The following is a 15,368-nucleotide window of genomic DNA, read 5'->3' on the forward strand; positions in this document are numbered from 1 at the left end:
CGACGACGAGCGCGAGCAGGGCGCGGCCGTGCGTTCGTGGCTGACCGCGCTCCCGGCCGAGCCCGGCGCGCTCACCGGGCCGGGCGCCGCGACGATTTCCGTCCTCCGCGCGGACCGGGCGCTGGTGCGCATCCTGCACGGGACGCACGCGTGGTCGCTGCGGCGCATCGCGGCGCACGTCGGCACGTCGTCCGGCGGGGGCACGCTCTCGCTCGTCACGCGCAACCTCCTCGTGCCGCGCCCGGACGTGCTGTCGCGCGACGCCGCGCTCGTGGACAGGGCGCGCCTCGCGCACGTGCTCGAGGGGGGCACGGTCGACGTCGCGGTGTCGCTGCCGGGCACGTGGGGGGTGTATGCGCCGCCGAAGGAGCCGGAGGGCCCGCGGCGCCGGGGGAGGCCGCGCTCGAGGAAACACGTCTTGATTGTGGGCGATCCCGACGAGGAAGATGACATCACGGCGGCAAACGTTGAGCTTGAGGCAAGGTTCCTATTGGTCACAAGCTTATCCTGACGCGGAATGATCTAGGGAGTTCAAATGGACGAACACACACGGTATTACAGTGCCGACTCGGACGACGACCTGCCCGACGAAAAAGAGGCTGAAATTACAGCGGGGAACGGGGAGCTCGACGCAAGTTTCCTGTCTCTGTGCTCACGCCGGGCTTACTTATGTTGACGCGGAATCCAGGAAGCTAAAATGGACGAACAGATGAACAGCGCCGACGACGACCCAGAAGTTGAAGTGATAGAGGTGATCCCGCCCAAGACCACGCGCCGGAAGGTGAGCGCGTCCAAGTTGGCCTCGAAACGCGTCTGACTTTGTGGTAGCTGCCGGCCCCTAAACCCGTCAAGACGGCGGAGACCCTCAAACCAGTCGCATGTACCAGCAAGCCTGTAAACGCACCGGCCTCCCAGGACGCGGACGTGCCCGAAATTATGTGTATCAGCGCGCCCGTCGTGCAAGCGCCAACCGACCAGGATGTGGAGATGCCAGCAAATGTGCGTAATGACGCGTTATAACGTACATTCTAATGATCTTCTGCTCCTCAGCACGAGAACCACAATGTCTTGAACTCGGATACCGTCGCGATCGCGCCGCCTGCGGCCCCGATTCCCTCCGCAAATTCCGCCCCGCCAACGACTGCAAAAGGCAATGACACTTCCGCGCCGGCCCCAGCCGCAGCGCCGCAAGTCGCGACCATATATTCCGTCCCGTCCGCGAGTGCAAACAGCACCATCTCGGCTGCCCCAGCGCCTCAAATCGCGCCCACAGTTTCCGTCCCGCCTACAACCGCACCCGCACCGCCACCTCCAGCCGCGCCGGCCCCGGCCCCGGCCCCGGCCCTGAACCCGCTCTCGCCCGACCTGCGTGCCTTCCTCTCTACGCTGCCGCTCGACTTCTCCCCGCACGCCCCGCTCTTCGCGGCATACCACATGACCTCGCTCGCGGCCCTGCGCCAGCTCTGCGCGTTCTCCGCCGCCGCGCGCCGCAAGGCGCTGCTGCACCTCTTCTGGGCGCCGTTCCACGGGGAGCGCGACGCCGGCGACGACGACGACGGACTAGTAGTTGAAGGTGACGGCATGACGCGCGTGGAGATCATCGCGCTCGACCAGGCGCTCGAGGCGCTCGCACGGCGGGAGCGCGCGCCGGCGAATACCGTGTGAATATTTGAGTACTGACTTTTTTTTGATTGTTTTCGTTTCTCTTATCCCGCTATATCTCGTGTGCGTCCCCTCATATCATACTACCATGTAAATAGACGAAATGCCCCCGTTACCATTGACATTCGCGCCTCCGCTGCCTGGCTGACGCGCTCCAGATCCACATGACGCGTTGCACGTGATCGTTCCACCACCACTCGAAGTACGCGTACGGAGGGGAGAAGCAGCGATTGGAGCCGGTCATCGCCATTATCTGGGACCCGCTCCTACACTCATCGTTCGGCCGTGAAAGACACGCAAAACGCCGCAGGGTCGTACAAGATCGAGCAAGCTTAACATGACTAGCACCGACAATTCAATCTTCCAACTGTGAAAGCAACGTTTGGCTGCAGGAGCTGAAGCGAGCACATTTCCCGCTGACCGCAACGAAAGACACTCAAATTCAACGCAAATCGTTGTAAGAATCAAATTCATTCAAAAATCATCGCCGACTACTACGAAAAGTACACGTCCGTTCCGTCCCGGCCGTTAAAGGCTGAAACTGCAGCTGTCTCAGCGGATCCACGTCAGAAAATGCGAGGAGGCGCTCACCTGTAACGCCGCCGATAACGTTGGCCGGAGAGGGGTGGCGAACTTGAACATGCTTGAACCACTACTACCCGCGCGCGCGCCGTTGGTGGCCGAGCACAAGGACGGCGCAAGGGGCGACAGCTGGCCAGCGTGGGCGACAGCGAGCAAGGCCGCGCCCGTGTCGCCCCCCGCGCACCCGACGGCCCGGCCCGGCGCGCGCTGCCGCGGCGTTCGTGGATCGTGATGATGCGCAGACCGCCTTCTCCCGAATGGCCAGAAGCGTTGGCGGCGTTGGACGTGTGAATAGCGGCGACGAATGGAGCAAAGAAGGCGGAAAAGACGGCGATGTAAAGGGGAGGTGTCGAAGGCGCTACAACTCGGTAAGCAACTGCAAGAAACCAAAAGATAAAACAACGCACGTAAAAACGTCGGCGCACCAACCACCGACCGAAACCCGGACCCGCGTTCCGAATACCCTCGCGTCGGCACAGCGGGCGAGCGCAACTGCGTAGATAATAGTAGGGACGACCGCTGCCTGCGTCAGCGTGGCCGACGGGTTCCCAGGCCCGCCGGGCCGTGTCGGAGCCCTAGCGCATCAAACCGACTGGCCGGACGCTCCGGTGGTGGCGCGCGAATCCCGGATACGGCCGGTGTGTGGTCGACGTAGTTGGCGAAGAAGGAAGGGGAGGGTGAAAGAGTGAAGGCGTCCAGCAGCAGCAAAACCAAGTCGAAAAAGACGGTGTCGAAAGGCGCTACAACTCGGTAAGCAACTGCAAGAAACCAAAAGATAAAACAACGCACGTAAAAACGTCGGCGCACCAACCACCGACCGAAATCCGGACCCGCGTTCCGAATACCCTCGCGTCGGCACAGCGGGCGAGCGCAACTGCGTAGAAAATAGGGCCGACCGCTGCCTGCGTCAGCGTGGCCGACGGGTTCCCAGGCCCGCCGGGCCGTGTCGAGCCCCAGCGCATCAAACCGACTGGCCGGACGCTCCGGTGGTGGCGCGCGAATCCCGGATGCGGCCAGTGTGTGGTCGACGTAGTTGGCGAACAAGGAAGGGGTGAAAGAGTGTAGGCGTCCAGCAGCGGCAAAACTGCGCGACGAGGATGAGCTAGGAAGGGGAACAGAGTGAACTTGGAACGCACGACTCGAAAAGGCCCGCGATGTCCGACAAAGCTGATTTAGAGCGAGGCCGCCGCCCGCCCGGCGCGAATGATGGCGGTGATCCCCGGTGCCGTCCGGCTCCAAAAACGGTAAGCTGTGGCCGCGAGGTCGGAGAGACTGAAAGCAACCCGGCGCCCCGAGAACAGAACTGGTGATGACAATAAGCAGGTGTAGCTGATCAAAAGAGAGACGAGACACGTACGAAGGGCGTCGACCACAGCGCAGCCAACGAGGACCCCGACCAGCAGCCGTTTCCGGGACGCCGTCCTACCCGCCGGCTTACGCACCGAGCCCCGTGTCCCGCAAGAGTCCCCCGACGAACGCGCAGAAGGAGACGCACGTGGAGAAGGACTGCTACCCGCCCAGGGTGAACGGCGATGGCTGTCCAGACCACGCTTATGTTCGCGTCCCCCTCCAGCACGCCCCGACTTTGCGAACGAAGTGGTGCCCCCACGAGACCGTGAACCCAGCGCGGCGGAAGGATGGAGGCGATCGGGCGGCGGCGTGTCGGCGGCCTTGGGCGGCGCGGCCGGCCCGGGAACCGGTGACGATGGTTTCCTGGAATTGGGTTAAAACAAAATCGCAACAATGAGCGGAAGACGTACGAGACGCGGCGCACGACCCGGGAGCGAAGAGAGGCGACGACGTCCAGCGCAGCGGCGGAGATTAGGGCGAGGAGCGCGGCGTAATAGAAAGCCGATTGCCCGTGAAGGAGCGACGGAAGGACGAGGTTGGCGAGCCAAAAGCCAAATACCACGACAAGAACGCCGAAGAAATGTGGTGCTGCAGCCAAAAGGCGCGGAGGGGCCGTGCTGCTGCTGCTGGGAGAGGATGGGGGTGGTGCCGGGCCAATGCGAGGGAAGCAGAAGTCGTCTGCCTTGACTGTCTTGCGCTGCTGGGTGGGGTTGGATGGCGGGTTGGGCGAGGCGTCTGGCGGAGGCGTAACCACGATGCGAGGAACGATTGGTGGCCGGGGGGCGCCGGACCAGGGGACCGGAACCTTCTTCCGCTTGACGACGGGCCACGGCGCATCGGCCCGCGCAACCGGAGCCGCACAAGGCGTCGTCTGCGTCTGCCCGATCTGCAAGAGGTCAGCTTGAGGAAGAGAGGGGGAACATACCGGCCCGAGGCTGACGACCGTGACCTCGGGCTCTTCAACAACGACAACAACGACCGTCTCCGGGCTGGTCGCGGCTGGCACCGTGGCCTCGGCGGGCTTAACAACGGCAACCGGCTGCAAGACGTAAGCAACAAATAAAACTACAACGGGCAAAGGAACGCACCTCAGACACAGCCACTTCGACTTCAACGGGGGGCGACACAGTCACCCGCGGCCTCGACGACGGGCGCGACAGCCTCAACAGCCGCCGTCTCGTCGTCTTCAGCAACAAGACCGAAGTCAAGTCTGCCGACTACGACCTCGGCGTCGACCTCGACCGGCGAGGCACGCACAGCACGAGGCGCACCCGGGCAGCGCAGGGACTTGCGTGACGAGCGCTTTTTGGGCGTGGTGACAAGGGCCTTTTGGGCATCTTTGGAGAGCAATGACACGGGCTTGGCGTCGACTTTCGCAGCACGAACCCGAGACGAGCGGCGCACCGCCGGGACCGGCCCGACGCCAGCGCCGTTGCCAAGGGCAGAGCCGAGAAGCGACATGAGGCTGGCGTTGTACAGAGCAGAGTCCATAGATTCTGGGGGTAATCCGAAGATTGGAGAGTGTATTAGCCGTAAACCCGCCTTTATACGCCGCGTGTGGCGCTGAGACAGAGACATAGCTGCCGTCGCCGGGCCGCTGTTTCACTGGTCCAGTTGAGACCTCCGCAGGAAGAAAACAGCTGTCTCGGCCAGATCACTGTTGTTGACAGAGGGGTGGCCGGCGCGTGACTTGCTGGTGATCGTGATCAGCCAACGGCGCGCCAATTCGAACCTCGACGCGGCCGAATTGTTCCAACTATACAACCACTTTCCCCACACATCACAAATACATACACCTTAAGCTTGATCACACAACTCAACCTCAACCCTTCACCGGAAAAGGCTCAGCCTCCTGCAATAATCTTTGGGCCGCCGGGTAAAGGATAACCTCATATTACAACAACCATTTAGCGTAGCATAGCATAGTGGAGCCTTATGTTCTCAGCGGGAAGTAACCGTCCATCGTCTGCGGATGAGCTTTCGGAGCGTGTGCAGCCCGCCTGCTGTATGGTGGTTAACGTTCTCCTTGACGGTGGCGGCCAGCTGCGCGCGCTTCTCTGCCTCCTTGTGACGCGTGGTGAGCGAGCCGAGGAGGCCGGCGATGGAGCCGCGCCGGCGGCCGGGCGGCGGGCCGAAGTCCGAGGCTCCGTCGTCGTCAGAAAAGGGAAGCGGGGCAGGTGGAGGGGCAAACGCGAAGAACGTCGCGGAGTGCTGCGAGTCTGACCCAGACCGGCTGCCGCCGCCAATATCGACGAGCGCAAAGCTTTCGTCGAGATCGGGATCGGCGCTGCTGAAGCTCGGCCGTGGCTGTTCTTCTCCCTGGGTCGAGAAGAGGAGTGATTGGCCGTGAAAGCCGTCGCTGACGGGGCTGGCAGGCATCGACATCGAGCCGGTGTTAACAGCGAGCGTGAGCGAGGGCGAAAGAGATGGGGTTGGGGAGGACAGCGCGCTGCTCATCGACTGGGGCGACTGCCAGCCCCCGTTACGCCGCAGCGCGTTGTAGATCGGCTCGCGCTTGTGCCGCACGAGCTGGGCGTGGTGGACGGCGTCAACGGGCGTGGAGTGTGAGCGGTGGTGGGCACGTGGTCGGCCCGGGACCGCCGGCGCCGCTGCCAAAGGTGTCCCCGACACTGTCTGTCTTCGCCGCTTCGACTCTGTCTGCTCGTCGTCTACCCGCCACCGCACAAACACGGCGCTCCTCGTCCTTGGCCGCGGCGTAGACCGCCGATACGCGTGCTCTGCGGCAGCGCTTCTTGCCCGACACCACGGGCACACGGGCAGGTCTGCAAAGAAGTGCGTCAGCCCGCACTCCGGCGACGGGCACGTGAAGATCGGGCGCTGGCCAGTCGGGACGAGGCGTAGTCGCGGGAGCGAGTCGTACTTCGGGAGCGTCTACGGTAGTCCAGTTAGACACAAACAAACAAACAAACAAGCAGACGCACCGATTTCTTATTAAACCCTCTCCACTCGCGATTCAGGCTGCGCGGGCGCGCGAGCAGGTCCGTCTCCGAGCTCGTCCGTCGTCGTGGTCGTCGTCGTTCAAGGTGAGCCATGTCCATGAGGCAGCGCGAGGCCCCGGGACGCTTTCTTCATGTCTTTTTAAGAAAGTGACAAAGGGAAACAGCGAAGCACCGTTCGAATGCAATGCAGCGCAACGCTTTGACGGCCGGCAACGTGGTGTGGCCTCTTATCGATGTCCAGTCAACAATCACGGGATGGCTTGACCCGACCCTGTGGCGGAAACACGAGTTTGGGCTGCGCGACGCTTGGGCTCTGAATCATGGTACGGGTCAAGTTAACGCGATCACGTGGCCACCACTTCTTTCCTTTCTCTGGAGCGAAGAACCACCCAAAATTTTATGCGCATTGTAAAACAAAACTGTACATTATAACAAGAAAGTAGATAAGTACCGTGCATACAGTACATTAGCAGACTTCATACAAAAAACCTCTCCTTCTCTCTCTCAACCCCCATTCTGCGCGACATACGCGTCGAGCATGTTCATCATGTTCCCCGTCCCGCCGTCCTCGGGGGAGCCACTCGCCGTTGTTCACGCACAGCACCTTCATCCGCTCGTGATACTCGAGGTCCGGCAGCAGCTTCGGCGTAATGAGGAAGTACTGCGCGCTGTCCGCCTTGCACGTGACCTCCACCATCGAGTTGTGCACCATCCGCTCCGCCCGCTGGTCCATTCCCTGGTTGATCTCGTCCACCAGCGAGAACGGCGCCCGCGCCTCTTCGGTCAGGCTCATCAGGTACAGGATCGTCGTCAGCGAGCGTTCCTGCAGAGCATTAGTTTTGGTTTTATAGAGTAGCAGAGATGGACATACACCACCAGATTGACGATGCGCGGTCAGGATCTGAAGCTTCTCCGTGTCCCGGAACTTGACAAGAATGTCAATAGCCCACTGGTCATACGCCTCGTCCTCCCGAATGCGGATCTCTCCCGCACACCCAATCCGGTCAAAGGCAGCAGAGAACTTCTTCCCGATGCTTGCAACCAATGACCGAAGAGCGGGCTCCCATTGGTCCTGTGCTGCTGTCAGAGACGAAAAAGCGGATATGGGCTCCATACCCTTGTGCGCTTGACGTTCCTCTCCAGCTTCTTGACCTCCCGTTCCTTGACTTCGATGGTCGAAGCCAAACCTTCAATCTTGGCAACAATTAGACCATGAAGTGATATGGACGAAAACCCTTACCTCCCGCTTCCGACGCTCGTATTGCTCCACCACACCAGGATTCGTGTTCATGTTCATCTCTAGCTTCGCCTGCTGCGTCTCAAGCACCTCCTCGAGGTCCGCAGAAGTCTTCGCTTTGATCAACTCCCCCATCGATTCCGGCTCGACAGGCTCCTCCCCATCCGCCACCGCCTTTTGGTAGTTCACGCGTGCCGTCTCAACCTCCTCATACTTAGGTCGAATATCCTCAGGGATGTTCTTCAGGTAGTCTTCGCTCGCAGTCTTCAACTTGACAGCAACTTCCTTGAGGTCCTTGACCTGATCGTCGACTGAATAAACATTTGTTATAAATGACAATACACAAGTGGAAATATACGCACTCTTATTGAATTCATCCAGCGCCGCGCGGTATTTGGCGTCCTTGACATCGAGCAGGTCCTTGAACGCAGTCTTGTTTGCACCGATCTGCAGAAACTCCAGGCCACACAAAGTAGCCTTCTTTTGCGCCTCCACGATATCTTTTGCAAGTGACAAAACCTTGGCTAGCAATTGCTGGCGCTCCGTTGCGGTATTGAAAAGGTCCTTGCGGATTTTGGCGCTCGCTTGTGCAGCATTCCCCTGTTTCTGTGCTTTGGCCAGAGTGTCCCGGACACGTTCTACACAGAAATTATGAGCATGAACTCGCGCCAAAGCGCTTTAAACTCACTAAGTTTGCTCTCCAGATCCAACCGCTTCCGCATCATCTTCCTGATCTCGTTGATTTGATCGTCGACCTCTTTCTACAACACCTCTCATTAGTAAAAAGCTCGAGGTAACAGAAAAAACCCCACCAAATCGGCCTCATGTTGTTTCTTCTGCGCATCAAGCTCCTCCCTCTCGCTTCTGAGTTCTGCTTCGTCGCCCTCTATCAGCGTCCTTTGCTCTTTGCAGTGCTGCAATTGACCCTCGTAGCGTTGTTTCTGTTGGGTATCAACTGGGTGATATCATTAGCTTGAGGAATAAAAATAAGATAGAAACAGAACCTTGGAAGTTCCCGGTGAAATTGCGAGCCGGACGAATGCCGGTGGAGCTGCTCATGACTTCGCGTCTTCCGTAATGAGACCGGTTGGCCTGGTGCGAGTTCATGCCCTCGATAAATGCTGACGACCCGCCTGACCTCATCATAGCCTCCGTTGCTTGGACAATCTTCTCCGGCGAGAAGTTGCGGCGAGAGATAGCCTAGTACTGAGTTAGCCAAGGCCAAAAAAATGCACGCAAATGAAGGTTTACAATGCGATGAAGGCCGACGTCCTTTTGCAGGTACCACTTCAAGCCGTCTGGACATTCCACGAAGTCCAGTGCATATCCATCGAAACCAAGGGCAAGCAGCTCCTCTCGTGGCAAGGGCGGTGCAGATAAGTTAGTTTCAGCAGCGTCTGCTCCGGGACGGAACCAAGTCGGAACTTTGCGACGACCGCCCTGAGAAAAGTCCTGGTTGTCGTTGGTATTCTGATTGAAGGTGTTGTAATCTTCTTGGCATTGAAAGACGAACATCTGCAGCAACGGTTCAGCGGTTTTCAACACAATCAAAACCGCAACAAATTTACTCTCATGGAAGCATTGCTGAAGCAGGTCTCGACTTGACTCGCGTAAGACTGGTCAGGAATAGTGACACTGAGGAAAGCCGGCTCAAAGACCTCCATGCGGAAGAGTTGTTTGTTTGCGCGCAGCCAACGAACAGCATCGCCGCCAGCTTGGTCCCATTTTGCAAAGGCTTCGAGTTTGCGGCCAGAAACAGAGTTGAGTTGGCGAAGACTGCTCTACGGTCAAGATACGCGGTAGCCGTTATGACCATAAACATACCCGTCCTGAGCCATGTCTTCATCACGTTTGTTCTTGCGTTTGGATTCCTCGATGTCGTTATGTTTCCGCTCCCATGCATGCCTCTTGTCGTCGTAACCTGTTTGCTGGAAGGCGACAGTGATACTACGATGCTTCGCTTTTAATTCGTCCTCGTTGCCAAGAGGTTTGACCTAGAAGACTGCTAAGTCGTAGCCTGATAAAAAAAGAATCATAACCACATCTTCGCCCAAATCCTTCTCAAATTTCTTGATCTGCGCCTCACAGTTCTTGATCGTTTGCAATCTGGTCTCTTCCGTCTTTTTGACATTGTCGAGGTCGCTGATGAACCGCTCTAACTTGTCGTCCTGGGAGACGATGAGAATGCTGATGGAGGTGCAAAAACGAGAGAAAAAAACCATAGATCCTGCCTTTGTCAACGCCGCTTTATACTTATCGAAGATCGCCACGATACTGCGCTTAGACTTGTTTCTTTGCTCATCTAATGATGCATGCTCAGCCTCGAGTTGTCTAAACCACACTTTTAAGCAAAGAGGATCTGAAGAAGGGGTAGGGACATACTCGAGATACTGGTGAGCAGGTTCGTTCTTTTGTTTCAGTCGCACAGCCTTGTTGTGGAGGATCTGTTTTTTGGCCTTCAGGGCAAGCCACTGGATCCGTGCTTCGCGATACTGCTCCACCGGTATGAAAATGTTGAGGATGCTAATCTTAGCCAGCATTAGTTGCACTATAATTATATCATTGCGAAATATCGTCACCTTTAGCTCGATGTCTTTGCGTTCTTTATATCGTTGAACATCGCGCTCGATCTGGTTGTTGCGCTCCTGGAGTTGGTTCATCTGAGTGGAGTCCTTCTCTACAGCCTGGAAGGTGTATTATTATTTTACTATAACACCCCAAAGACCAGACGACGAACCTCCGTCAAAGTTTTCAGTTTCTTGCCATCTTGTATGAGCATATCGTGCCATTGAGACATACGGTCATCTCCCGCCGCATTCTCCGTTTCGCGCAACAACCCGATGGGTGACATGGCTGCAAACGACGACACCTTGTCCTGCGGTAAGAACGAGCACAAGTTGCCCACTTGCACATTGAGCTGTGCGACCTTGGCCGTAATCTCTCCTCCAGTTGCACTTGAGCCGTTTAGAAGGTATGTAGACGCCCTGCTTTTTGCGTTGATCTTGCGCAAAATGACGAGGTTGCCTTCTCCAGCTCGTCCTTTGAGCTCGATCTCGATGGAACCCGAATCGGTGCCGAGTTTGACGAAGGACTGCAGGTCAGAGGCACGTCCCAGTACACTGGGTGGCCAGTTAAGACCCAGACATATCGCACAGGCGATACTCGATTTGCCCGTGCCGTTTGGACCAAAAATCATATTGAGGTGAGGCCCAGGACAGAACTCGACATCGTCGTAGGTGACGAAGTTATGCAGCTTGATGCGAACAATGGATCCAGGAATGTATCTGAAACCGTTGGTCGTCGCATCCACAAGAGGTAAACAGAAAAATCCACGCACCCATCGACATCACGTGGTAAAGTCTTGACCTTGACACGGACGGGCGGTGAGGCCTCACGCTCTTCTCCCTCTCCCTCTTCTTCTTGGTTGTCTTGTTCGTCATCCTGCTCATGGACGACGTCGTCGCCGGCCTCGTTGACCCGTGCACGCTTTGCTCCTCTTGGGGACCGGTGTTTTTCCGCCTTAACACGGCTGGTCGAGGCCTGACTGGACTCTTCGACGCTCTGACTTTGACTGGCAGCAGGGTCCTCGTCGGACGAGTCGCCTCGGCGAACCATCGTCGTCGGGAAGAAAGAAGAATATGTGCGTGTCACACACACGTGCATCGTGACCGTGACTGATGTGACTCTACGCGTTATTTTGTGCCAATAACTTGAAGTCCTGTTTACATTTTATATTGGAGTCTATCCTACGCATTTATTCCGCCTTGAAATATTCGGGAAGCACATAGGCCAACGCAGCATTCGAATGGTTAGCTGGTGGTCCCATAAAGGAAAATTGCATGCTGCCCGCCTCCTCGCCAAGGATTGCCTCGTCAGCAGAGGCCAAAAGACTCTCGATAACGTGGGCCGCGACATGCCGGGATGTGTCCGCATTCTGCTTGAGAATTTTGAACACTTCGGCAGCAGTGACACCAGCTTCATGTGGGCGCCAGGCATCGTAATCGGTCGCGGTCGCAATGAGGGCAAAGCTAGAATCGCTCAGATCATTTTTAGTTGGGGAACGGAGCCGAACACACCTGATTTCGGCTTCTCTAGCCAGTTTCGCTTCAGGAAGAGCAGTCATCCCAATGAGATCACCGCCCCATTGACGATACATCAGGCTCTCAGCGCGAGTGGAAAAGTGGGGGCCCTCCATGACAACCATGGTCTTGGATGTATGCAGCTTGACGCCTCTCCCCTCTGCCTCCAACGCAGCAACGACAGCTTTCTCAAGCCAAGCAGCCAGTTTCGGAGAGTACGGGTCACTGAACCCGGTATGAGCAACAAGTCCAGTCCCTTCAAAGAATGTTGTCGGGCGGATGCCTTTGGTGCGGTCGATGATTTGCGAAGGGAGGATAAAATCACCGGGCCGGATCTCTTCCCGCAGCGAGCCGACAGCGGAGAAAGCGATGATTGTGCGGACACCCAAGGACTTGAGGGCAGCGATGTTGGCCCTCACGGGGATATGAGAGGGAGAAATCGAGTGCTCGGTTCCGTGTCGCGCGACAAAAGCAACAAGGGCACCAGAAGGAAGGGACGAAATGGCAATGGGAGACGAAGGGAAGCCCCAGGGCTACGAGACTGTGAAAACCAAAACTCGAAAAGAGTACAAAACTACGTACCGTTTCGGGGTTGACATGCTTGCTGGAGTAAAATGTTCCTCAGAACGTGTTTGTCAGAACTTGAAAGGTAGCTACACTTACACCAAAGTCAGATTCCCAAGGTTATACAGACCGCTACCGCCAATGACTCCCACAAGAACTGGAGCGCAATATCAGATTCCTCAAACCTGAGATAGGAATGGCGAGGAGACCTTTATCGGAAGACATCGTGGTGAAAGGGAAGAGAGGGCGAAATTTTTATCTGTCCGTCACAACCAGATTGCGATTTTTGTAGATCGTGATGTCCGTGCTGCATGATCGCGTTTTGGACGAACTTCTCATCTTCTCTTCCACTCTACTTTGAGATGCTGGACCCGTGCAAGTCAACAAATATAGTGTAGGAACAACAAAAAAGAGTTTTTGGACACTCGAGTATCGAGACTAACGAGTATTAACTCCCCAACATAACTGAGCAGTGAGTGCGAAGCCACAATAGAAAGCCTTTTACCAAGCCCGACCACGAACTCTGCCCCACGTACGTTTTGAGCTCTTCCCTATTTAGCAATGCCATGCAGACTAAGGATCATCAGTCAGATGGAACTAGGATCAAGCAGCTTGTACATACGGCAGGTTGTTTTGGTCCAGGATTATCGACATAAGGCTTGTCCCCGAGACACTCCGCCAGCGTGACTAGTTTGAATCCAGCCGCTTGAAGTTTTTGGAGCGCATACGGGTACACCTGGTGGCTGTTTGGACGAATTTAGCAAGGCAAACCAAGAAGGACCAAGAACTTCCTACACAGTGGAATCTATCAAGGGTTCGGGAGTTCATCAAATATGGACAAAAAATGATTCACTGTATGTCTCATGGTTCAAACAAATGGTGGCAGCAAGTGTCTTGTTCGCAACCTGGTCGTACAGTGCCATGCTGTCTTGGGGTGATGTCCCGACAGAGTCTCCAGAACTGGAAAAATTGGTGAATTCTGGCACTTGCAAAGAGCCGGAGAACATACTCGAAGTCCCAGTTCACGAGCTTTTGTCCGCGCTGAGTTGCAGCATTCGAAACATCATCGTTGTATGAGCCATAAGCTATTCCATGACCGTCAGCATTGCAAGCGCGAAAAAAGGTGCAATAGCTTACGAGGACGGATGAAAGTCGGTTTGACACCAAGTAGGTCGATGAACGCCTCTGAAGTTCGCATTCAACCAAGAGATAATATGCACAAAAGGTACTCACGGTTTAAACGGTCAATCTCGGATGCCACTAGAAACTTCATTAGCCAGGTAATATAAGAACAAATGCTCGCACACTGTGTAGCGCTACATTCCGTCAAATCCGCATGCGACCAGGTATGGCTGACGAATTGGTTGTCCTTTTTTTTTTTTTTTTTTTTTTTTTTGAATCCTGTTATTTGGCCTCTACTACAAAAGTATGGTAGCCATTATCCGACACAATATAAATCTATTTGACTTGTCCTTTGCGTATGTGTTTTGCTTCGGTATCATATCCTTTCCAGTCTGCTGTGTTGACCAAGCAAACCAGATATAACCGTACTAGGACGGCCGCACCGGAAAGTGCTTAAGTGGGTAGCCCAATGTGGAGGTCAGTCGCAAATGCAGCAGATAGGGGGGGTGGGGGCTATGCCCGATACTTGGTTGCCCTGCAGTGCGCACCAAACAGAAACAGACCTCCCTGTGTGATCAAACGAGAGGCCGTCACTTGGTCCGCGCATGCCAGCTTGAGAGAGACGTAGGGTGTACTCCCCCCATTCGGCACCCGCCTTAACCATGGGTATACAGGTCAGCACCTCGCTATCACTGTAGCCTTGAGAGACCAGCTCTGCCGTCAGTTGTTGTCCACCCTCATCCAGCACTTCCCCCAGTGGCCCTGATGGTACACCATGCAGCACCACCCAAGACCAAGGGGCATCAGCATCCAGAATCACCTCTAAGTTCCAGTTGTTGAAGACTGTTCTGATAGCATACTCCACCACCCGGCCCAGATGGTTCTGTTGAACAAACTGTGCAGCAGTGTACGGTGCTCTTGTATACACCGCCAAGTTGCCTGCCGGTGTCCACGCGACCCCCTCGTATTCGCGAGCTCCCTTGATTCCCTGGCCCTGTTGCCCCCTCTAGGGCTTCCACGAGCTGGGTTTCAGTCGGTCGCTCCTCGGGTGCAGGTGTGTACCCAAGCCATCGAATAATGAGTCGTTGTGGTGATCGAGAGCCTTGCTTTCTGTGTCGTTTGGTACGTCTCGCCTTTGATGATGTAGCCAGTGGAGCTGGGGCTGGTTGAAGGTTGTTGGCTGTTGCAGAAGAGTGGTTTTGCGAAGACATTGTCTTGGGTCGGCTCTCGGGATGCGCAGAGGCCGTGGGCCTTGTGGCCAGGGTTAAGTCCGTGGCATTCTTTGTCAGCGAGATCGATGTCACACTAGCATAAGTCGGGTTTGGAGTCGGTGTCGTCTGGCCTATCCGTCTGCTGAGCATCTGGACAAGGGCCAGTGTGGTGGGAGGGTATGCAAAAGCCGTCTCCCCCTCCAGCTTGATTGAAGCATTTTTGGATTTGGGTGTGCTTGTTGTAGATGCAGCGCCCTAGAGAACGATATTGAGTCAAAAACGTTGATTGCGCGCATGCCTTTCCGCTCACAATTGTCCCCATCTTGAAACCCGAGTCAGCAGAGAAGTAAATAGCGATTCAGCTACACTCACTACACATGAATGTGACCTTGGCTCCCGCAGCGGTCGCCGAATCGCAGATCTCGTTAATCCAGTCGTATGGCCCGTCGTCCTAATATATAGACTTGTGTCAGCCGCAAAGTTGAACGTCAGAAAATCTGAAAGAACCACGAACAAAAGTCAACGCGATGTCACCAGGGACAACGCAGCTCGTAATCACGCTCGCCTGCCCTTGCCTCTCCTCAAAAGTCTGCGCAGAGCA

General features: G+C 56.2%; 4 protein-coding genes across 4 annotated transcripts; all 4 read right to left on the reverse strand.

The window, feature by feature from the left end:
* Positions 1-5,535: 5,535 nt before the first annotated feature.
* On the reverse strand, positions 5,536-11,406 carry MIND_00212400 (Purine nucleoside phosphorylase; the record flags this gene model as incomplete). Its single annotated transcript, XM_037359018.1, has 19 exons — positions 5,536-6,486; positions 6,537-6,599; positions 7,084-7,377; positions 7,426-7,626; positions 7,671-7,748; positions 7,795-8,102; positions 8,154-8,429; positions 8,480-8,552; positions 8,604-8,746; positions 8,796-8,991; positions 9,043-9,306; positions 9,360-9,567; positions 9,616-9,785; positions 9,834-9,959; positions 10,011-10,122; positions 10,174-10,319; positions 10,371-10,475; positions 10,529-11,075; positions 11,129-11,406. The coding sequence occupies 19 exons, from the start codon at positions 11,404-11,406 to the stop codon at positions 5,536-5,538; spliced, it is 4,539 nt and encodes a 1,512-aa protein (XP_037224113.1).
* A 139-nt stretch (positions 11,407-11,545) lies between these two features.
* MIND_00212500 (S-methyl-5'-thioadenosine phosphorylase) lies at positions 11,546-12,659 on the reverse strand (the record flags this gene model as incomplete). The annotated part of the gene is made up of 5 exons (XM_037359019.1): positions 11,546-11,819; positions 11,868-12,403; positions 12,453-12,474; positions 12,534-12,591; positions 12,644-12,659. 5 exons carry the CDS (start codon positions 12,657-12,659, stop codon positions 11,546-11,548), a joined length of 906 nt encoding a protein of 301 aa, XP_037224114.1.
* A 330-nt stretch (positions 12,660-12,989) lies between these two features.
* MIND_00212600 (Carbohydrate esterase family 4 protein) lies at positions 12,990-13,707 on the reverse strand (the record flags this gene model as incomplete). The annotated part of the gene is made up of 7 exons (XM_037359020.1): positions 12,990-13,007; positions 13,057-13,177; positions 13,230-13,239; positions 13,288-13,394; positions 13,444-13,519; positions 13,572-13,619; positions 13,668-13,707. The coding sequence occupies 7 exons, from the start codon at positions 13,705-13,707 to the stop codon at positions 12,990-12,992; spliced, it is 420 nt and encodes a 139-aa protein (XP_037224115.1).
* Positions 13,708-14,359: 652 nt separating this feature from the next.
* MIND_00212700 (uncharacterized protein) lies at positions 14,360-15,089 on the reverse strand (the record flags this gene model as incomplete). The annotated part of the gene is made up of 2 exons (XM_037359021.1): positions 14,360-15,022; positions 15,078-15,089. The coding sequence occupies 2 exons, from the start codon at positions 15,087-15,089 to the stop codon at positions 14,360-14,362; spliced, it is 675 nt and encodes a 224-aa protein (XP_037224116.1).
* Between the last annotated feature and the right edge of the window lie 279 nt (positions 15,090-15,368).

The sequence above is a fragment of the Mycena indigotica genome (genome assembly GCF_014461135.1).
Source record: "Mycena indigotica strain 171206Taipei chromosome Unknown Mind.scaff0002, whole genome shotgun sequence".
Lineage (NCBI taxonomy): Eukaryota > Fungi > Basidiomycota > Agaricomycetes > Agaricales > Mycenaceae > Mycena > Mycena indigotica.